This window comes from Myxocyprinus asiaticus, chromosome 32, assembly GCF_019703515.2.
Source record: "Myxocyprinus asiaticus isolate MX2 ecotype Aquarium Trade chromosome 32, UBuf_Myxa_2, whole genome shotgun sequence".
In the NCBI taxonomy this organism is placed as follows: domain Eukaryota; kingdom Metazoa; phylum Chordata; class Actinopteri; order Cypriniformes; family Catostomidae; genus Myxocyprinus; species Myxocyprinus asiaticus.
The window spans coordinates 35023750-35047778 of NC_059375.1; the positions used below are offsets into that span (position 1 = coordinate 35023750).

Consider the following 24029-nt stretch of genomic DNA (forward strand, 5'->3'; position numbering starts at 1 on the left):
GTTGGACCTGCTTCATGGTAGTCAAGCTCAGGTGGACATGTTTATCAAGCCTGGTGACATCATTGATTTAAATCAATGGAATATCACTAAGAAATGCCAGCAATGGACAGGTCAGCAGAAATATTACCCAGATTATGTACTGCATGACCCTACATAATGACATACCCAAAATTTTCTTTTTGGGGTAAACTATACTTTACATTAAAAAAAATGCACCGTAGAGCTCAATCTCTGATTCGCATCACCCCAAAGGCAGGTGTGGTTCTTTTCTAAGCTAAAGGGTCAGCCACTTTCCATTCATCTGATACAATGGAGAGGAGGAGATGGATCCATCTATCAGCCTTTGGTCAAACACTTACGGCAACTCAAACAGGAAAAATCAACACTTCAGTTTGGCCCAAAACCAGCCCCTCACCAGGACAGAACTGTGGGTCAGAGTGAAGGCCAGACACAGTGTGTGAAAGATGTCAGGTGAACAAGTGGCCCCACTGAAATTTACTATCAATAAATATGTCATGTGTGTTTGCAACTGTATTAGTCTCAAATACCATGAACAGCCAGAGCCTGTAACTGTTTGATCATGTTTCATTAACAGGATCCTGTATGGCGTGCACCTCCTAGGAAAAGCAAACATGGGAATGGTAGTTATGTAAACATCTCTTTTTATGGTGCTCTTGCTTGGCTTTAATCCATACATGTGTATTTTTGTATTAGAGTGAATAATTGATCCTAAAATCGTACTAATCATGAGAACCTCTGCTGCGCAGATTATACAAAGTGAAAACACTTGTACGCAATTATTAATGAATGAGACCCAATGTGATTATTGAATGTTAATGTTAATTTTCTTTCATTTTAAGTATGGAGATTAGGAGGTTTTGCATCACGCCATTCCTGTTGTCCTAAAGAGAAGACAGGCGAGAATGTTACAATATATGTGCAATTGAGTTTTATGTAGTGAGCTACATCAGATCGTGTAGAGACCTACTGTATATAGTTATTGATGCATTCTTTCTGGTTGTGATGTTGCATATTAGAAAGGACTGCTGGATGTAAAGGAGACACACCTTACCTGCACAGATAAGACCAATGAGCAGGTATGTATAACCCAATGTTTATATGTTGGAATAACAGGTGGGAAATGGAGACTGATTTTAAGCCAATATCTCTCTTTTCAAACAGGAGCTGTTTCAACACCACTTCCCAGAGATATCTTGTGTTGGAAGATATGGAAGCCAACCTGATTTAACCATTTTTGCTTTTTGTGTATTGTAAGTATATTGAGAAATTGTTGTATAATGAACATCTCTGTTCATATACAGTGGCAAGAAAAAGTATGTGAACCCTTTGGAATTACCTGCATTTATGTATAAATTTGTCTTAAAATCTGGTTTGACCTTCATCTAAGTTACAATGATCTGTTTTAACTAAACACACCAATTATTGTATTTTTCTTGTACATATTGTATACATCATTTAAACATTCACAGTGTAGGGTGGAAAATGTATGTGAACGCCTAGGCTAATGACATCAACAAAAGCTAATTTGAGCCAGGATTTGGCAAACCTGGCATCCAATTAATAAAAGGAGATTGGAGGTGTGGGTTTTAGCTACTTTGACTTATAAAAAGCACTCAAAATTGAGTTTGCTATTCATAAGAAGCAGCTGTTGACGTGGACTATGCTTCACAAAAAAGAGATCTCAGAAGTCCTACGATCAATAAATGTTGCTTTGTGTAGCAAATTAGCTCAAAAGGGAAATATAAATAATTAATCATAACTCATTATAATTAATTATAAATATTTGGATCAGTTAATAGAATTAACTTGATGTAGCTGAATTAATATTACAATCAATTAATCTGTTCGTCCAGCGAACACTCAGTATTGATCGTCTATCAACTCTCAGAAAGGATATTTTTCGTGGCCACAGAAAAATAACTTTCTTAGCATGTAGCTGTGATCAAATCGTTAAATTGATGTTGATTCTGGTCTGCTTGTAAATCAACTCGCAAGAATGTACACAAAAGCTTTAACTAAATCATGAACACATAACTAATCTAAACAAGTACATACAAATCACGCATACATGGGAAATGGAAAAGTGAAAGTGAATGAAACTGGAACAGAACAGGGGAATGAAGCTATGAAAAGAGTCATTTAACCATCTGAAAGAACCATCAGTTTGTTACTTCAAAGCACCTTTGTTAACAAAGGGGTTCACAGCTTATACTAAAACTCTGTTTAGTTAGTTAATTGTACGATACTTGCAATGCTTCGGCTGTTGAGAGAGCACCCAGATGCAGTCTCAGCAGAAAGTCTTGATTGTTCCTTGAGTCGATGGTGTTGAAGTTGCAATCAATTTCTTTCGCGTTGAATGAAGAAATGATGATAAACTTGCGGTGTTAGTTTGACTCCGTTATGGTCGAGGAAGTTACACATGGCTTGATATGTTTGAGGCCTGCCGGCCCACGACCTCTCGGTCGGACTGGGTGTTTCCGGTCCCACATGACCACCAACCAGGAGAGAGAGAGAGAGAGAGAGAGAGAGAGAGAGAGAGAGAGAGAGAGAGAGAGAGAGAGAGAGAGAGAGAGAGATCACTCTGAAAGTGCCCTTTAACTCCTGAGGGAGGTCATTCCTCGAGTTTGGCTTGACCAATGAGAAAGGTGCAATTTTCCAGCGGGAAAAGTTCCTTTGTTTGGAAGCTGACTCATTTGCATGATTGGAGTAAGCTAGCAGTGCGTGTCCCTTTATGCTCAGATTAATATAACAAGCATACAATGCATGCTATAAGGCGGTGAGATACACCAATGTGCAGAGTGTCACACAAGAATTAATTTGATGGGAAGCATGATACCAATAATTTTACATTTATCTAGTGGTTCTGTCATAAAGCATGCATAAAACGGTATACAGTACAAAAGACACTATACGAGACAGTAATAATCATACACACAATGTCCTGTGGATATGCATGTTCATTATAGAACAGTTTGTCTATAAATTAATGAAGAAAAGTCTGTTTTATGGGCTTTATGTGTCTTTCCTATGGGGGAATGGAGTGAGTTTATTTTCCCCACATTCCTTTGCTTTTGCATGTGGCTACCTTCCCCCACCTGGAATGTCTCTGAGGTCCACTAGTTGCTGGACCAGTGTCAGCAAAGGGGGAGTAAAAGCTGATAATGATCAGTGGGAAAGCAGACATCTCGGAGTCTGCTTGGGCCTACTTGTATATTTGCTTGTTACGGTCTTGAGATGTCTGTTGGATTTATTAATTAAATAATGAATAATTGTGTGTCTGATTGGTCCAGATGCTACATTTGCATTAAGCTGGAAAGGGTTACAAAGTTATCTCGAAGAGCTTAGATATTTATCTGTCCACAATTAGACAAATTGTCTATAAATGTAGATGATTTAATACTGTGGCAACTCTCCCTAGAAGTGGCCATCCAGCCAAGATGACTCAAAGGGCACAACGCAGAATGCTCAGCGAGGTAAAAAAAAAAAAATAATTAAACCCTAGGGTGACAGCTAAAGACTTGAAGGAATCATTGGAACTGGTTAACATCCCTTTCCATGAGTCTACTATACGGAAAACATTAAACCGGTATGGTGTCCATGGCAGGACAACCTGAAGGAAGCCACTGCTTTCCAACAAAAAACATTGCTGCGTTGCCTAGAGTTTGCCAAAGACCACCTTGACACTCCACAATGCTACTGGGAAAATGTTTTGTGGACTGATGAAACGAAGGTTGAATTGTTTGGGAAGAACATGCAGCACTACATATGGAGTAAAAAGGGCACCGCATACCAACATGAAAACATCATCCCAATGGTGGTGTACAGTGGAGGGAGCATCATGATTTGGGGCTGCTTTGCTGCTTCGTGGGCCTGGACTGCTTGCCATCATCAAGGGTAAAATTAATTCCCATATTTATCAAGATATCCTACAGGATAATGTCAGGGTAGCTGTGCGCCAGCTGAAGCTAACTAGAAGCTGGGTGATGCAGCAGGACAATGACCCTAAACATCAAAGTAAATCCACTACAGAATGGCTTAAAAAAAAGAAAATACACCTTTTGGAGTGGCTGAGTCAGAGCCCAGACCTTAACCCTTAACAATGCTGTGGAATGACCTCAAGAGAGCCGTTCACACCAGACATCCTAAGAATATGGCAGAGCTGAAGGAAGAATGGTCCAACATTCCTTCTGACTGTTGTGCAGGTCTAATCCACATCTACCAGAAACGCTTGGTTGAGGTTATTGCTGCCAAAGGAGGATCATATAACTACTTACTTTTTCCACAGCACTGTGCATGTTTAATGTAATGTGTTCAATAAAGACATGAAAGGTTATAATTGTTTGTGTGTTGTTAACTTAAGCATATTGTGTTTGTCTACACTTGTGACTTTGATGAAGATGAGATCACACTTTATGGCCAATTAATGCAGAAAACCAGCTAATTCCAAAGGTTTCACATCCTTTTTCTTGCCACTGTACTATATGAAGGTTTTAAATAAGGTTCAAGGCATGCTGTTTCATGCCATGTTGAAACCTCGTACAGTAGAAGTACAGACTTTCCTTTTTAATGTAAAGTGATATGATGTTGGAATTTGAATAAACGGCAGGCGAGTTATAAAACCGGTTTATCTGCATTCCATTTGCTTATTAGTGACATTTCCTTCCAGACTTTATACATGCTTTTTGTTTTAGAAATTGGCATTTACTACGTGTTAAATACGAGCATTTAATTGCCTGTTTCAGAGATACACTGCATCCAGGCAAACCATCAGGCTTCTGTTGTGTAGTCCTACAGGCTGCCACAAGTAGTGAATGTGAAGAAATTGTTAAGCATATAGGTGAGTCTGCTTCCACCATAATTTACAGGGTTTATATAATGTAAGGCAAGAAAAATCATGCAAATTCTCATTTATTTAAAAATAATAATATATTTTGTGCCTTTTTTTTTATATATCCCCACCACTGCTGGGGTCAAACATACAGAATGGTTTGTATGAAAATACCTCAACACTTGAGTGGACTGGAGATCTTCTGAAGTTTACAAATGTTTCTTAATACAATATATTTTATTGTTTTATTATCATATATGACACAGGAATATTCTAAAAACATTATTGTAATACCCTGTATCTGTGGAACATTATTTTGATTGAAATACTCATATGTCTCAATGTTTTGAAATACTCAATGCATGTTCTTATTTTTAACTGTTGCATCAGAAATTATATTGCACATCAGAAATTACATTTAATTCTTACCGTATGGACAGATACATGTTAGAAATATTTTGAAAGATTAGAAAGAAACATTTCTCACCATTTGTGATATTCATATATCCGTTTTAACCTTACCATCATAGCACAAACTCACTTCACTTCAACCAATGCTATGCTACAAAATCTTCTACACAGAAGTCAAATGTGCAAGAGGATATATAATAATAACAAAAAATCAAATCTGAGCACGGCACAGTCGGTCTGTGCGCACGTTCATACACAGTACATGTGTGCTCAAGCATGGTCTGTCAATCAAACATGCACGCTCGCAATCTCACTTCAACACTAATCTGTCCATCTCTTGAATAGCTCATCAGAGATATGTACTCATCATGACAACAGTATTTACAGGGGAAAAAAAAAAAAACTGTTTTTGCTGCTAATTTTGGATATATCGCTCTTGTTTTTGAACACATCTCTGGTTTACGTGATGTTGAACAGTCATGGTGTTTGTTAGTTGACAATCAGTGACAACAGAACTGATCTAAATCAGAAAATTGAACTGTTACACCCCTTATGTTTAAAATAATTACTAAAAGGGATAGTTGACCCAAAAATGAAAATTCTCTCATCATTTCCTCACCAAGCCATCCCAGATGTGTATGATTTACCTTCTTCTGCTGAACACAATGAAGATTTTTAGAAGAATATTTCAGCTATGTTGGTCCATACAATGCAAGCGAATGGTGACCAGAAAGTTGAAGCTCCAAAAAGCACATAAAGGCAGCATTAAAATAATCTGTAAGACTCCAGTGGTTAAATCCATGTCTTAAGAAGTTATAGGTGTAAGTGAGAAACAGATCCATATTTAAGTCCTTTTTTACTATAAATCTCCACTTTCACATCTGTAAGTCACATGTGGCGCCTGTCCATTATTGTGCAACATTTACCCTAACCCTAATAAATAAATGATACTCTGAGACTGTTTTTGTTCACAACCTATGTTTATTTAAAAATAAAAAAATAAAATAATTTGGGGGTTTATAATAAGTATGTAACGCAGGGCTCTTCAACTACCTTCTTACAGTGGCCAGATTATCCAGATGAAAGCTCAACAGGGGCCAAACTTTTTTCCAGTATTTTTCTTACATTACGCTTTCATTGTAAATAACATGCTAACATACAAAAAAAAAAAAAAACTGTAATTAATATGCATTTTTATGGTCATCTTACCCAAGGATCTCTAAAATACGATTTTACCCCAGGACATCTTCCCCCATCTTCCCCTTCATAAAAGACATGAAAAATTGAAAAATCGAATTAGCTGAACTTACTTAGATTTGTCAAGGCAATCGGTTTGCATGCTTTTTCTAGGTAAACTTATTTGGCTCAAGTGACTTAATTTTTTAACTTAATGTTAACTAGTTACAAGTAAACTTAAAGGAATGTTCTGGGTTCAATACAAGTTAAGGTCAATCGGCAGCATTTGTGGCATAAGGTTGATTGCCACAAAAATTTATTTTGACTCGTCCCTCCTTTTCTTTAAAAAAAAGCAAAAATCTTGGTTGAGTGAGTCACTTATAATGGAAGTGAATGGTGGGCAATTTTTTAACTTTAAAATACTGATTTTCAAAAGTTGTGATAAAATGACTTACCTTGTCTGTGTAAAGTTATAGCCAATTTTACAACTTCATTGCCATGACGATGTAGTCAACAGACCCTAAAACCCTAAAATGACTGTAAAAATGACCATTTAAACAACTTTACAGCTCAAATAATATACAAGTTTTAACAGAAGAATTAATGCAAGTGCTTTTATAAAATGATAAGCTTCACATTTCTGTTTAAACCCTCAAAAAATTGGATTTGAACCCAGATTTGTGCTTTTTTTTTTTTTTTTTTTTTTTTTTTTTAAAGAAAAGGAGGGACGAGACAAAATTATTTTTTGTGGTAATCAACATTATGCCACAAATGCTGTCGATTGAGCTTAACTTGTATTGAACCCGGAACATTCCTTTAACTCATCTGTGATTATAGTAATAAATTATTATTTTTCTACATAAATTCCCTTGTTTTGACCAATTTATTATTATTATTATTGTTATTATTATTATTATTATTATTATTATTATTATTTTATTTTTATTTTTTCAGTCAATATATTATGTAAGAAAAGTAGACAGCCAAAGAGCCTGGATTATTTTGTCTGTGTTTTAATAATACACAAACATTTTTAAACACTTTCAAGCAAAAAAGAAACAAATCACCGCTAAATTTAAGTGTGCAGTTGGGTACAAAGGTCTGAGACAACTTCCACGATTTTTTAAAATTAATTAAACCTCAAACTCAACAAAGTTTTATCTATTTATTAATTGACTGACGAAATTAAGTCAAGTTATGATTTTGCAATAAAGAATGATTGTGCTTTATTTCTAGATTCCATTTTCAATTTCAGCTCGAATGCATGCTGTCTTTTAAGCAAAAGGGGGTCAAATCAAATAGCCTAATAGGAAATGCTGAAATGTATGATACTTTTTAAAAAATTAAAATGTCATTTTTTTATGCTGATAACATTCTTTGTAAAAAATAAAATAAATAAATGGCAAACATTAAACTATGTATTAAATTAGAAAAAATACAAAATAAAAGTATTTTCGCTAGTAGCCTCAGACATTTGGTCCCACTGTATAAAGTCTAAAAATATCAAATAGTAGGGCAAGAACACACATCCTAAATGTTATCATGAAGAAATACTCCATAACAAAAGATGAAGTAACATAGGCTATTAATACCACATTTTTGTTACTAGTTTTTATATGCGACTTTTAATTTGAAACAATTCTCGCTCTTAATGTGGGGAATTACCTTCGCGCTGCATCTCTTACTTCACTCCCCTGCGACGTCATCACAATGGTCCGGAATTTCCTCCTCGCCAGATCTGGCGCATGCGCATATGCAAAATGAATGCGGACTTCGCAGCACTCTCAATATTAAATTGTTTGATGGCCATTAAATTGATCAGTCATGTCGAAAGCACCATCTCAGCCCGGTTCTTCGGGTGTCGCCGCTAATCTTAGACCTTCATCGTCCTCCTCGTGCTCCTCTCCCTCCGCAGGCGGCACGACGTCCCCCTCTAACGTGTTGCACGTACAGCCCGAGAAGCCCCAGCACTACACGTACGTAACGAAACACCTTTACACCCACCTGATCGCTCATGCCAATCACACATCCTTCACGCAATAGCCCCTTTACAAGCCTCCAATGAGGTTTTTGGGGTTATATGATCTGCAAACAGAGCTGTGCTTTATGGAGGCCTAGTAGTGTGATATTATGCACGCACTTCATTGAGAAGTTGTTTTAAAAGATGCACTTCAACATCTTGGCAAGAGAGTAACTGATTTATAAAATAAAGAATGCATGCTATGCAATGTCTTTATGGTCTGTTCTAGTATGCATAGTGCAGTCCTGGTCTAAGTTAAATGCATTTGTTTGCTCTGTAATGCATCTGTTGATAGTGCCATGCAGGCCAAACCAATGGCAGATATTCAGATAGTGTATTCTACAATTGCATTTCTTTGTAGATCAGATGTTTCCAGCCTGTAAGATTTATATAGTTGTGCTCAGGCTCATTTTTATGCATGATTTTGGTTTGTAGTCATTTTCCTTTTAATCTCTCCCTCTTTAGCTTTCTTTATCATCTCTTCATTGTTTCTCTCTTTCACATTTTGTTGTTTAGATACCTGAAGGAGTTTAGGACAGAGCAGTGTCCCTTGTTTGTGCAGCACAAGTGCACCCAGCACCGTCCCTTCACCTGCTTCCACTGGCACTTTCTAAACCAGAGACGGCGGAGGCCAATCCGCTGGCGAGATGGAACCTTTAATTACAGCCCTGATGTGTACTGTGTTAAATACGATGAGGGCACAGGGACGTGTCCCGATGGAGAGGAGTAAGAATCAGCAGAAACTTATTTTCTGACTTTGGCCACAAAGTCTGAATTTATGTTGATGTGTCTCTTCAATTTGCGTGTTGAAAGGTGTCCATTTCTGCACCGAACAGCTGGAGACACAGAGAGGCGGTATCACCTGCGCTACTATAAGACTGGTTCCTGTATACATGAGACTGATGGGAAGGGCCACTGTAGTAAGAACGGTCCTCACTGTGCCTTTGCTCACAGCTCCCATGACCTCCGAAGCCCTGTCTATGACATCAGGTGGGTTGCAACTAGGAAGTGTGTGGGTTTAATGGCTTCTCTTAAGAAAACAACCCGATAATGACATTTTTGTCCTGATTTAATCAACCTTGTTGTTCCGAACTTTTTTCTTCCATGGAACAGAACAGGAGATATTTTGAAAAATGTTCCCACTGCTTTTTGCCATACAATGAAATCATATATTGTGAACAGGGGCTGTCAAGCCAGTATAAAAGTAGTCCCTATGACACACACCACTTTCCAAGTTTTCTGAAGCCATACAGTAGTTTTGTGTGAGGAACAGACTGAATATTAAGTCAATTACTTATACACTGAAAATCTTCACCAGCACTTTAGCTCTCAAACCTCATTCATGCTCGCGATTGGTTATGAAACATAGGAAAATCAATTGCATTCAACATTATTGATGTTGAACATGATGTGATGTGTCTTAAATGTGCTGTAAGCAATTGTTTTTCATGGAAAGGTATACACATTTTTTTTCCTACTCCCTGAAATATATTAATGAAATAGGTGTTGTGAGATATCTCACTGGTTTCAGTGACAGCTCTAGACTCTGTAAACAGCAAACAAAAATGTGTGATGCTTTCTGCCTGTCAGTCATTTTGCGCTTTGTAATGGAATTATAGTTGCAGTAAATTATTGAGGCTTAATGCCATTTCTATGCCATGTTGTTCACAACAGTTGCCAGTTGAGGGCGCTATTTTGCTGCAGCTCAGTGTCAGTCTCAGTAATGCTCATTTGATATCTTTGGGGTGTGGGCTTTGGAAAGAGGGGGGTGTGGCTAATCCAACTGCTCAGTTTGTGGAAGTTCCAGAATGGCTAAAATCGCTTACAGCACCTTTAATGAAACAAGTTTGAATATGTGCAAGCGAAAATGAGATTTGAAAGCGAGAGAGAGATTTTCAGTGAATAACAACTTAAATTCTGATTGCTATGCTACTTAAATTTGTTCTGCTCACTATATACTTTCATTGTATGCATATGGAAGGGAACATCACCTCAGAACAAAGAATGAGTAAATAATGACAATTTTCATTACAGGGTTAAATATTTAATGAAAAGCATATTCATTCAAATCCTTTCAATGCAGACTTATAATAATCATTGATTTTGTTGTGTGCTCTTGCTGGGTATGTTTGCATTGAATGATTTTTCCTTGGTTTGACTTTTGTATCTTTAATGTCCTGTTGCTCAGAGAGATGCAGGAATTAGATGCTCAAGCTGCCACAGGATTGGTTGAGGGGCCATCTGGAGAAGGACAGTCAGGTGTTGTGGCCAGCACTGCACTTATAGAAAAGATCCTGAGTGAAGATCCACGCTGGCAAGGTGAAATCTCTCCACACCAGTGTTTATGTTGTTACAGAAAACGAAATGATCTTTGTTTTGTATTAACCGACATAAAAAGTTAAAATGTGCATAATTGGAAAGAAGCTGAGAGTAAAATGCACTTTCATGACTGGAAAATGAACTAAAGTGAAATAAAAATGACCTCAATTTAATTTTAGTTTTGATACGCACAATGTACTGTGCAATAACAACATTTACAACCCACTTTCTTAAATATGCTACAAGATGGTAATAACAAAATGTAACTTTTTAAATTTGATTGTTGTTAACCATATTTAAATGATATCAGTTTGGCTTTAACTTTGGCAGCCCAAAAGCACTAAAACTAAATTAAAAACTAAAAATACTGAAACAGAAAAACACTGAAAAAAAAAAAAAAAACTAACAGTCAAAGAGTGAAAACTAATCTAAATTGAAAGGAGAAGTTGAAAATAATGAAGAAATAAAAACTAAATTAAATTAAAATTAAAAACTTTAACCCTGCTCCACACTGAATGCAGGCGCACAGCTTAAACATCATGCCACATATGTTTAATACACCATGATGTCCTCTGCTCACTTCTTAATCTCTTTCTGTAGACAACAGTTTCGTGCTCTCCCACTACAAGACAGAGCTTTGTAAAAAGCCGCCACGGCTGTGCCGACAGGGCTATGCATGTCCCTACTATCACAACAGCAAAGACCGCAGACGGAGCCCTCACAAACACAAATACAGGTTTGCACAGCAAATTCTCAGTTTCATAGATTGTGTATGGAACATACCTAACCCGTAGGCTGTTATTTCTTAGAATATGTATGTTGTAATATGCATGTAATATGGCACTGTCGAAGAAATACCAGTGAAAGGGAAGATTTTCAGTGAATTACAACCTAAATTTCAATCTGTTTTTCACAAAAAGCTATCAAATGACTTTAGAAGAATTTAATGTTTTTTTAATGGTGTTATTGGTATTTTAGAAGCAAAAATTTTCCTTTTATTGATGTAAAAACTGAAAGCATACGGGTTTGGAATGACGTGAGGGTGAGTAAATAATGTCAGAATTAAATTATACATTTTTTGGATGAACTATAGGTTAAAAAAGTAATTATAGATCAATCTGCTACTTGTAAAAATGTAATCTAAATTTCATGTACTTAAAGGTATAGTCCATCCAAAAAAAAGATTATTTTTTCTTCTCATCATTTACTCACCCTCATGGTGTTTTAAAAACATGTTAGTTTCTTTTTTCCGTGAAACACAAAATGCAGAATGTTAGGGTTTTACAGCCTCAGTCACCATTCACCTTATTGCATCTTTTTTTCCATATAATGAAAGTGAATGGTGACTGACGCTTATACTGTATCTAGGGCTGTCACGATTATGAAATTTGGCTGATGGTTAATTGTCAAACAAATAATTGCGATTATGATGATTAATTGTCTGTTTTAGGGCTATAACGATTAATTGTCTCTTTAAGGGCTTTCACGATTAATTGTCATATAAACTTTCATATTTCTTAAGGTGTGCTTTTTTTCTGCATGTGTGCTTCAAACACCTTAAGAAGTCATTTTTAGGGGCCTGGGTAGCTCAGTGGTAAAATACGCTGGCTACCACCCCTGGAGTTCGCTAGCTCGCTAGTTCGAATCCCAGGGCGTGCTGAGTGACTCCAGCCAGATCTCCTAAGCAACCAAATTGGCCCGGTTGCTAGGGAGGGTAGAGTCACATGGGGTAACCTCCTCGTGATCGCTATAATGTGGTGAGTTGAGCGTGGTTGCCGCGGTGGATGGCGTGAAGCCTCCACATGCGCTGTCTCCGTGGCAACGCACTCAACAAGCCACGTGATAAGATGCGCAGGTTGACGTCTCAGACGCGGAGGCAGCTGGGATTCCTCCTTCGCCAAGGCAAGTCACTACGCGACCACGAGGACTTAAAAGCACATTGGGAATTGGGCATTCCAAATTGGGAGAATCCAAACATTTTTACATATTTAACTTGAAATATATAAATCAGATAATAAAATAGGGATATGTGATTTCCTTTTAAGGCTTTAAAAACTTATGAATGACATGACAAATAATGTTTTAAATATCAAAATATATCTCTCTTTATGGTCAACTTTAGTTTTGGTCAATTTAACATTTACACTGTTGTTTTTTGAACTCATTTTACATTATATATTGTATGAAAAAATCAAAAATATTTTTTATATATTTTATTATATTTATATAATACTGTATTTTATTATGCAATAGTAAAATATTTTTGTCCTAATTTCTTCACTTTCACATGTTATTTTAATGCTCCGATTAAACCCATGAGCCCTTATTTGTCATGAAGCAAAACCTTTGAGATTTCGTTTCATCATTTCATCACCACAGAAATAGAGTAAGCGTGCATCTCCTCCTCTGTGTGTATGAACCAGGAACATTTTCCGTTACAGGATAAAGTTAAAACCGGAGCGCTTTGCGTTCACTATCACAGTTTATACTTATTCATTTATATTTTCGCGGGAGTTTGATACGAGCCTCTGCTGGTAGCGCACGCATCCAGTGCTTAAGAAGCGCTTCACGCGTTCCTCCTGACAGGAGCTGGTTGACGTCCACGGTGCGGCTCAGTGACGCTCGGACTCGGAGTTCAGCTGAATGACACACAAATGCGCCGTTCATGGCATATATACAGTATATTTGCTTAAAATTCCCTTATTTGGATATTAAAATGTGATTGGAATAAGAATGCCCATATTGCTGTTATCTCAACCACAATCAGATGGTTATTGAATAATTGTGACAGGCCTTCTTGTATCAAAAAATCATAAGTGTTTGGAACACCATGAGGGCGAATAAATGGTAAACTGTCCCTTTAAAGGTGCACTTTAAAGGTGTCTTTGTGTCATCTTGGACTTACACTGACACCTAGTGGCTTGGATGCAGCATCATTTAAAATCAATAGTTTTCCATTTCAGATGCCATTGTAGAAATGTAGCATTCACAGTCAGCCATGACAGGACGGTTACTGAGATTAAGCAAGTAGTATTCAGCTGGTCATGTGATTCTAACATGTGCGGACCCTCTCCATGTAGAATAAAACAGCTTTGATAAGGTTACTGATATGACTGGAGTCTTCATTTTAATTTGAGTGCTCATGAGTCCCTACATATATTGCAAAATTACAGTTCATGCCTTTAGGAGCTAAACATATTTTAATGAGGAAAATATTTTAACTGAGTACACCTTTAATTCACAATTTCCTGCTCTAAAGAAAGGTGGTGAAGATCCATCATCATTTTGCTGATTGGTTTTGTGTTGCATGTTTGTACTTGAAGAGCCCTGCCGTGTCCCTCAGTCAAACACAGTGACGAGTGGGGAGACCCCAGTAAATGCGAAAGCGGAGAAAGCTGCCAGTACTGCCACACGCGGACAGAACAGCAGTTTCATCCAGAGGTATTGCACACACTATTTAAAGGAGCGGTACTCTCCATGTTCTTGTACCCTTATGGATCTAATGCAGTTAAACCGTGGCTATTTGATTATGATGTGTTTGTAATAGTTAATAGGATTGCGGTTTGATTTGCCCCTTTTTTTTTTGTAGATTGATGGTTAGTGGTGCTTGCTAAGGCTTTGAACAAACCCAGACCTTAAGTATCAAGTTTGGGCGCATAACTCGTGTATCCATGCTACAGACATGACTTTTTTTTTTTTTGCTCAGAGGACTATAAAATGGGCCAGAATCTTGACCTTGGAAGTCTCAGCTAGTCGATTGGTTAAAACTAATTGTGGGTGTGGTTTGGATGTGACATTCTATATTGATTTAATGTCCTCAACTAACTAATTTTAAAATGACATTGCGCATAGTATAAACACAGGCTTAGGGTGCTTTAGTTTGTTCAGGAGAACTAAGTTCGGCTTCTTCTGTTGTTTAATGTAGGCTTTACATTTTCTTCAGAAAACGTAGTCATCTAGTGAATGAATGGCCTTTTCTTCATCTACAGATCTGCAAATCCACCAAATGCAATGACATGCAGCAGAGTGGCAACTGTCCCAGAGGGCCGTTCTGTGCTTTTGCACATTTAGAAAGTAAGTGCTTTATTTTGGAAAGTTAACAAGTAAAGAAGGGTAACACAGTTTATTTAAATCTTTATTGTTGATAATGAAGTAAAATGTTCTATTTTCTTATTTATCACGAGTGTGTCTTTTCTGTTTGTTTTGACAGAATTCAGTGTCAGTGAGGAGCAGCTGGCTTCACAATGCAGTTCACCTCTTCTTGCAACTTTCTGCCCCGCCCCATTAGAAGACTCCACCCACAGTGGCCCCAGTGCCACCACAGAGGAAGGGCTGCTGGGACGCATTCTGTTTAAGGATTTCTCCAGCATTGAAGCCGGCCCAGGAGGAGAGGGTGGTTATGGGAAAGCCCCCGGTTTTGAGAGGGAAGACCAGGTACATCAATGTCAACTTTTGAACTAGGGCTGTGTCAATACAATCAAATATTGATATATAGCGATACTTTTTCTCTCGATATTGTATCAATATTTTAGATCCATGAATCGAAATTTATTTTCAGCTATTTGTGTATTCATATCATGTTAACACATAACAAAATTGTCACACTGTTACTTCCAAATCAATTTAGTGAGCTCACCAAGATACAAAAACGCTACATGCTCTTCATTAAACATATATATATATATATATATATATATATAACTGAAATATACCCAAATGAAATGGAATTGTAATTGGAATTGATTCTTCATCGAATTAAATTATGATATTGTGATGTATCGCAGTATATCGAATGGTGACGTGTATTGCAATACGTATCTTATCGTGAGGTGCCAAGCAATACCCAGCCCTATTTTGAACTCTAATTTGAAGGCATCAGTTGGAAGTTATCTGTGTTCTTGCAATAAGCACTGGGTTACCACAGTCATGGAAAATCTTTTTTCCTCTAGAAATCACACTTTTTAAAGTAAAACCTGGCCGCAAGACAGCCAGTCTGTCTGCTAAGCGGCCTAATTACTCTTAAAGAGAAAGAGTTCACCCGGAAATGTAAATTATCTCATCGATTACTCACCCTCATGCCATCTCAGATGTGTATGACTTTCATTCTTTTGAAGAATATTTCAGCTCTGTAGATCTGTACAATAGAAGTGAATGGTGACCAAAACTTTGAAGCTCCAAAAAGCATATAAAGGCAGCATTAAAGTAGCATACAGTAACCTTAAAGTAACCTTGACCTACAGAGCTGAGATATTCATTTTCATTTTTCGGTGAACTATTCCTTAAATTGCTTAAATCTAATAATTCCAAGGATTGGATACTGACATACAAAAGGAATATATGAGATGATTTGTAAAAAATAAAAATAAATAAATTAAAAAGTATAGTTAACTTATAGGTTTTTGTGTGACAGAATCGCTTACTGGGACCTAAGGGTTTATCAGCATTACATTGTCATGCCAATGAAGTGTTAAGGTCGGATGTAACTTTACACAGGTAAAGTTAGAAAACGATTTTTATCATACTAAAATCAAGTTAACACATATAATGTTTACATCTTGTAGCTATACTATAGGAATGTTTATGGACTGGACCCATTCACTTTCATTGTAAGTGCCTTTTTATTTTTTGTTTTTTTAAATAAACAAGGGATGAGTCGAAATAATTTTTTCTGATACTCAACATAATACCACAAATGCTGTTAATTGATTTTAACTTGAACCTAGAAATGTATTAAGGATAAGCCTGTGCGATTTGTAATCTGTACTTAGAGTTTGCCATATGTTTGAATTTGAACACAGCTATCTTTCATATAGGCCAAACAGAAAAGTTTTGTAATGGATCAGCGCAGCAGAGAAATCTTTTCCATGCACAGCAAACAGGTACTGCACCCATTGATTAACATTCAGATACTGTTCAAGTTGAAAATTTGCCTTGCACATGCACCTGATTTCTGTAATTCTTTCTTTATCATGTAGTTTCAGGATTTATTAGTGTTTCTACCTGTCGGCAGTCCTCTTAGTATGTCCTCCAGTGTACCCTCCAGCCGTGCAGCCACCCCACCCAGCCCTGCACCACCTGGTCCCTCTTCTGGCATGAACGCCAACGCTCTTCCCTTCTACCCCACAAGTGACACGGTGGAGTCTGTAGTGGGTGAGTGATGGGCAGACCCACACGGAATGTTTCTCCAGAATTGGAACGTTTGTTATGCAGAAAGTGACCACCCTTGCATTTTTGTTTATTAAGTATTTGAAATATTTTACCGACTTTAAATCCATTTTCCAGAATTCCACAGTTTCTCCCCCCCAAACTCAACCCAGAAAATTCTAAAAAGATTTCATCTGGGCCTTATCATGGGTCGGGGGATGTTGGAGACTAAATTCTAGTAGAGTAACTCTGTATCTACTAGGGATGTGCATCAGCTAGTCGACTATTAAAAACACTACTCGAATATCGCAGATTGATGTTTCTTTTTGCATTTGCCTGCCGTGAGCATCGCTGAATACTGTACTTTCCCTCTAAATCTCTCTCCAAATCTCGCAGTTACAATTGAGTCCACTTTGGGGCGCTGTAGATGTGTGTTGTCGAGGTGTTGGATGCAGGAAGATTTGATTGTGTCTGTGCTTTTGAAAGCAAAGCATAGTGGAGCACTAGCAACACTTGTAATATTTTGATTCTTATTTAATTCTACTCTATTGATAAATATTTCTTTTTGAAGTCATGCAAACCAACGGACGAGGATCAGCTTTTATGATGGAATGAAACTTCGAAGCGGTACAAGAAACTCAGAAGCTTATCAGACCAGTAGGCTATGTGTGTATGTGCATTAAATCTCTCAACACGGCAGAGTGCATTTGATAAAAAGCCCATTTTCACCACTTGTTTTTCTGGATAATAACATGTGAAATGATACAAATGCAATGGCCTTTATGTAGAATCAGAGTTTATATAAGTGCATTAGCCTAATGCCATCAGCATTGTTTTCTATGTTTTTAAGCTCCAGGTTAGTGCATATATTTTTAACTTTTTAACTTTTTTATTAATGCATATTGTTCATTTCAGCATAGTTTGTCAAAGTTACCTTATTTTATAACCGTTCAAGGTAACGTTTGTGAATAAAACAAAATACAAATTTCTCGTATGTGTCATACTTTTTATTTTAAACGTACATTTTAATTTACGAGTAATTGATTACTCATTTTTTGTGGGTTAGAGTACTCGACTGCAAACATTTTTGAAAATGCCCTGCAACAAAGATGTCTGCTTGGCATGAGCTAAATCATTTAAAAAGGCACGTGTTGGCACTAGTTAGTGTTTTCAACATGACCAGCACAACTTTGTGTGTTTGGACATCTGACTGTGACGTAAGATGTCATTGAATACGACTCCACTAATGGACTCGACTAGTCGACTTTTAAAAATCAGTAGTCATGCAACCCCTAGTAGACAGAATAAGACTTACTGACAATAATTCATGCTTTTAAGGATCCTTGCTGATTATGTTCAGGGAATATATATCCCTTTATGGTGTTGTGTAGGAATTATTTGATATGTGTGTAGATATAAATATACAGATATACTGTACACTCACTGAGCACTTTATTAGGTACACTTGTACACCTAGTTATTCATGCGATTATCTAATCAGCCAATCGTGTGGCAGCAGTGCAATGCGTAAAATCATGCAGATACAGGTCAGGAGCCTCAATTAATGTTCACATTAACCATCAGAATGGGGAAAAAATGTGATCTCAGTATTTTCGACCGTGGAATGATTGTTGGTGCCAGACGGGCTGGTTTGAGTATTTCTCTAACTGCTGATCTTCTGGGATTGTCTTGCACAACAGTCTCTAGAGTTTCCTCAGATTGGTGCCAAAAATAAAAATCATCCAGTGAGCGGCAGTTCTGCGGACAGAAACATCTTTTTGATGAGAGAGGTCAACAGAGAATGGCCAGACTGGTTGAGCTCACAGAAAGGCTACGGTAACTCAGATAACCATTCTGTACAATTGTAGTGAGCAGAATAGCATCTCAGAATGCACAACTCATTGAACCTTGAGGCGGATGGGCTACAACAGCAGAAGACCAATTCAGGCACTTTAATAGGACTATAGTGTTCCTATTAAAGTGAGTGTATATTCATATAATATATCAATAGGACTATATTGAGCTTCAAGGTTTACTTTGAGCTTTACTATTGGCTAGATTGATTTTGACATTCTGTGCTGTATAATTAAAACAGCATCTGTTTCTCCTCTTTATTAGAGTCTGCACTGGATGATCTGGACCTGAATGACTTTGGAGCCTCAGCTATTGAGAAAAGTCTGGAGAGTTCCAGCCTGCTGAGCATGGGGCTCATGTTGGGTTGGTAACAAGTCTTGTCAGATAAATTATAGTGTAACGGATAGTTCTGTTCTTGAATGCGAACTGGACAATGCAGCATTCAAGCTGTGCTATAGTTCTGTTGGTAATATAATATAATAATTATAATAGAATAGCTTTGATTTTGCTTCAGTTGTGTGCTCTTTTTATAGGATGCATCTGTAATTGGTAATTCATTGGCAATATTATGTAACTCTGCATCCGAATATGCATACTTTCCTACTTCAGGTCACGGAACAATGCCCACAGGCACATTCCCGTATGAAGTATGTCCAGGAATGTATTTATCAATCTGACATTACGTGAATTTGGATGCTGCTTGTGACTTTTTTTTTTATTTTTATTATTGTACTTTTTTAATAGGAGGCAGTCAGTTACAGAGTTCAGCACCTGTCAACATTCCTGGCTCCTTAAGTAGTCCCTCCCCTTTCAGATCACCCTCACCTTCTCCACCAATCAGAGCTCACCACTCTCCATTCCTCTCTGCACAGCTGTCACAACCCAGCCAATCAGAAAGCAGCTTTTTGGGGTCCTCCCATGGTTCTTTAGGTTTGCTTTATTTATTTTTTATTTTTTACTTTAATGGCAGCTGTCTTACTAAATACTGTAACAGATACTGATTTGTATGTTTATTGTATTTAACTATTAATCAGTTTCTGATTTCTTTTTCTTTCTTTTTTTTTTTTAAGGTTTAAATGGAATGAGCAGCAGTATTTGGGAAAATTTTCCTACAGGTCAGAGTTCCCCAGGTACCCCCCCTGCTCTGCTCTCCATGGGGAGCATGTATGCTGAAGCGTCCCGTCTCAAACAGGAAGTGGAGGAGGCACACAGGGTGCTGAAACACTGGGACCACAGCTGGAGACAGATGGCTCAGGTTAGATGCAAGCTGTGGTTGTGTTTATGTGGAAGAAATGGGGGACTGTGCATTTATTTTAGTTTTAGAATTTTATTTTTCACCCTGTAGTCCTTATAATGTTAGTCAATGTTTTTTGCACCAAAAACAGTTTGTTTTTTTCACCCTTTCTCTGACCCTTAGAATTAAATTGGACTTGTGGTGAAACTATCAGTGTTAAAACAAATGAACAAGTACCCCACAAAAGATTGCATCCTAGTAACAGCCCTATTTTTACTTTATTTATTTTTTTTGCTGGTTAAGTCATGGGCAGTCTTAAAAACAGATGCGGAAGAGGAACGTATTCTGGCGGGGCAGCTGAGTATGGAGGCCGAACGAGCACGGCAGGCTGAAGAGGAGGCGCAGCAGCAAGCTGCTCTCTTGGAGGAGGTGCTAGAGAGGCTACGGCATTCAGAAAACCCACATCTACAGCTTCACCAGCTGCAGTTACTGCACAGATTACCACTCAGCTCCATCTGCAGCCTGCAAGCCCAGATCTGCACCTGCTTACGCACTGTAGAACAGGTGATGTACATGCCTGCTACCTATACGCATTATACACTCTGATGAAAAGCTGATGAATCTTATAAAAACTGTCCAGAATTGTTCAGGTCATATCCCCCCCCTCCCAAAAAAATTATAATAAGACCTGAAGAAAATTAAAGGCCATTAAAGAGTTGGTTCGCCTAAAAATTAAAATAAAAGAATAAAATTAAAAAAATTAAAGATTTCTTACTTTGTGACATTATTTTTCTTGACATTTAAACCCCCTCAGAAAATTGGTAGTAGCCTATAATGTGAAAAAAATCTCATCCTCATTACTGGAATGTGAAAATAAATAATGAAATATTATTTATAATTTAAGTACATTTGTTAAGTCCAGTTAAATTTAGGCTAATTGTAATTAAAGGGATAGTTCTGCCAAAAAGGAAAATTCTTTCATCATTTACTCACCCTCATGCCATCCCAGATGTGTATGATTTTCTTTTCTTCTGCAGAACACAAACAAAGGTTTTTAGAAAACAATGTCTCAGCTCTGTCGTTCCATACAATGCAAATGAATAGTGGCCAGAACGTTTAATGTCCAAAAAGCTTGTGAAGGCAGCATACAAGTAATCCATAAGACTCCAGTGGTTTTATCCATATCTTCTGAAGTGATATGATAGATGTGGGTGAGAAACAGATCCTTTTTTATTTTAAATGATCCTCCCTGCCCAGTAGGTGGCGATATGCATGAAGAATGTGAATTGCCGAAAACAAAAGAAGAAGATTGTGAAAGTGGAAATTTATAATAAAAAAGCACTTAAATATTAATCTGTTTCTCACCCACACCTATCATATCGCTTCTTAAGGTATGGATTTAACTGCTGGAGTCTTATGGATTATTTTATGCTGCCTTTACATGCTTTTTGGATCTCAGTGTTCTGGCCATCATGCACTTGCATTGTATGGAGACATTTTTTTTTCTAAAAATCTTCATTTATGTTCAGCAGGAGAAAGAAAATCATACACATCTGGGATAGCATGAGGGTGAGTAAATGATTTTTGGGTGAACTATTCCTTTAATACAAAATACATAATATTTTCCAGGTGACATGATTTTTATCACTGAGAATGTTTTTTATTTTTTTTTATTTATTAATTAAGTAAATCCCAGTAAATATCTGTCAGATTATTTAAAAAAATTAAAAACAGCCTCAATTAAATTCAGTACAATGAAAATATCATGATGAATAGTTATAATTTTACTTTACAAATGTAGTTTACATTTTATATAATGTATAATTTTTTATGATTATGGGGCAGAGATGTGCTTCATTGTCAAGATAAATCTACAGATAGTTTTAAAGAGACTTTTCCTTGCATTATTTTCAGGTGAAAATATGATCTAAACAGAGGTGGGTAGTAACACACTACATTTACTCCGTTACATTTACTTGAGTAACTTTTTGGGGAAAATGTACTTTTATGAGTATATTTAAAGGTGGGTACTTTTCACTCTTAAGTAAATTTCTAATGAAAAAATTTACTTTTTCTTCGTTACAATGGGCGACATTCCTGTCATTACATTACTGGTTTTAATTTAATAAGTGTAAATAAATGCGTAATTTATTGAGAGATTTTTGAAAGGGACTTTTACGAAAGCAGAACTTTACAGCTGCGCTCTGTCACTGGAGTTGAGTCCACCACTGCAGTAGCAGCAAGCATGCTAAATAAACTTGCTTCGCTCAACGAAAGAGTAGTTTCGTCATGCAGTGCCTTTATTTTACACCAAGACTAGTGGATATTTCAAGATTAAAATTGCAGCGCAGTAAGTTTTAGATTATGATAATGTGGGCTTGTCTGTGTCATTGTCATTTTCAGGGTGATTCTGTAACTATGGGCTCTTATGACCTCAGTTTATAAGTATGTCTTATGCTTTGCAGATCGCGAGCTTGATCTAACAGTATATCAGCGCCTGCACAGCATTTCTGTATTTGACAGATGCAGCATGTTTTTCTCATGGCCAACAAAAAACAAGCTCTGAACTTAAATAAGTCCCACACGCTTCAAATACTGAGATAATATGCAGTTTACCCTTAGTGAACAGAACTAATGATCTAAATTCTTTCAACAATGAAAATACTGTAACTACACTGATCTAAGTATCCATACAGGACTTTGAAATAGTGACAATAGGCTTTAATAAAGCATGATCTTGTTTTGTTTTATACATATAATTGGGCCTGTGGGACATTGTTCACATTTTTCCTGTAATAATTACTAGAAACTGGTTTCCAAATTTCTCTTCTAATTTACAGATTCGCCCAAATCTGACAAGCATTCTTAAAGTGATAATAATAATAATTATTATTAGTATAATTATTATTCTGTAATACATGTAAAATATGTAATTTGTAATGAAATATTGGGGCATAATCATTCATTATGTTTTATGTGGAAGTAACTAGTTACTTGCTACTTGAGTATTCTTTTAATTGGATACTTTCTTACTCTTACTTGAGTAGATTTTGACATTACTACTTTTACTTCTGCTTAAGTAATACATTTTTTTTTAAGTAATTGTACTTTTACTTGAGTAAAGTTTTTGGGTAATCTACCCACCTCTGGACCTAAACATTGTTTTGTGAGATTCACCCAATAATGTGATATAATATTAGGCTCAGTAATAAGAAGACATGTTGGTTTCTATGTAATATCTTCACAATCTTTTTCATCTTTTAGGCTGTGTTCAGGAAGCAGAGATTATATTGTATATCTTGTGACAAGTTGGGCTCACTGACGTTGCCATGCCAACACGGCCTGCTCTGTGAGCGATGTGCAGCCTCAACAGAATGCCCGCTGTGCACTGAACACCAGCAGAGCCTGAATATCCCAGAGTTATAAACTGAGACTTAATTCTAATCTAATATAATTCAGACACTATACATGAACCCTCATCCTTCACAGTATTTTCGCTCTCACTTCGGTATTACAATGATCTAATCAATTTGAACAAAACTAGGGCTAAAAATTTCCCACACGGCTGTTTTGCTGGTTTTTTGTTTTTTGTTTTGTTTGTTTTTGTTTTGTTTGTTCTTTTCTCTGAAAGCCACGTATACTGGTATAACAGACTTGACCCCGGTCTTAATTTGACCCAAAACTAGAAGAATGGAACCTTCTCTGCCGTATTTTGGCTTCAACACTTTTTTTTTCTTTAAGACATTTTAAATCGGAATGTGGAATGTCCTTCCAGAACCATCCATGAACATTCCGAAATGTTCACAGATGAAATGCAGTTGTTATATCTAAGGTGCAGCAGAAGTGACTTGTCAGGCCGAGGAAATTTTGTAATCAATACACATTAGCGTAATAGGTAGCCATAGAGGAAATTGACCATTACTTTTGTAGGACTTTTTAAGTATAAATTCCAGGGGTGTTCTACAGAAATACAGTGACTGCTACACAGCAAAAATGGAAAGGAAATCTTTGAATTCTCAGGT

At 36.9% G+C, this 24029-nt stretch overlaps 1 protein-coding gene across 6 annotated transcripts; it reads left to right on the top strand.

Annotated features, from left to right (window-relative positions):
- Positions 1–8151: 8151 nt before the first annotated feature.
- LOC127422950 (RING finger protein unkempt homolog) lies at positions 8152–23974 on the top strand. 6 transcript variants are annotated; one of them, XM_051666854.1, is made up of 18 exons: positions 8152–8412; positions 8973–9182; positions 9270–9446; positions 10645–10775; positions 11376–11511; positions 14099–14216; positions 14765–14849; positions 14986–15209; positions 16337–16381; positions 16589–16654; positions 16751–16925; positions 19038–19136; positions 19518–19703; positions 19844–20028; positions 20311–20571; positions 21540–21576; positions 21922–21944; positions 23272–23365. In XM_051666854.1, the coding sequence occupies exons 1-16, from the start codon at positions 8261–8263 to the stop codon at positions 21567–21569; spliced, it is 2280 nt and encodes a 759-aa protein (XP_051522814.1). In that variant the 5' UTR covers positions 8152–8260; the 3' UTR covers positions 21570–21576; positions 21922–21944; positions 23272–23365. The 6 variants fall into 6 exon arrangements, with proteins under 6 accessions (XP_051522814.1, XP_051522815.1, XP_051522816.1 ...); XM_051666855.1 differs by lacking the exon at positions 21922–21944 and having other exon boundaries at positions 23272–23392; XM_051666856.1 differs by lacking the exon at positions 21540–21576 and having other exon boundaries at positions 23272–23388.
- Positions 23975–24029: the final 55 nt, after the last annotated feature.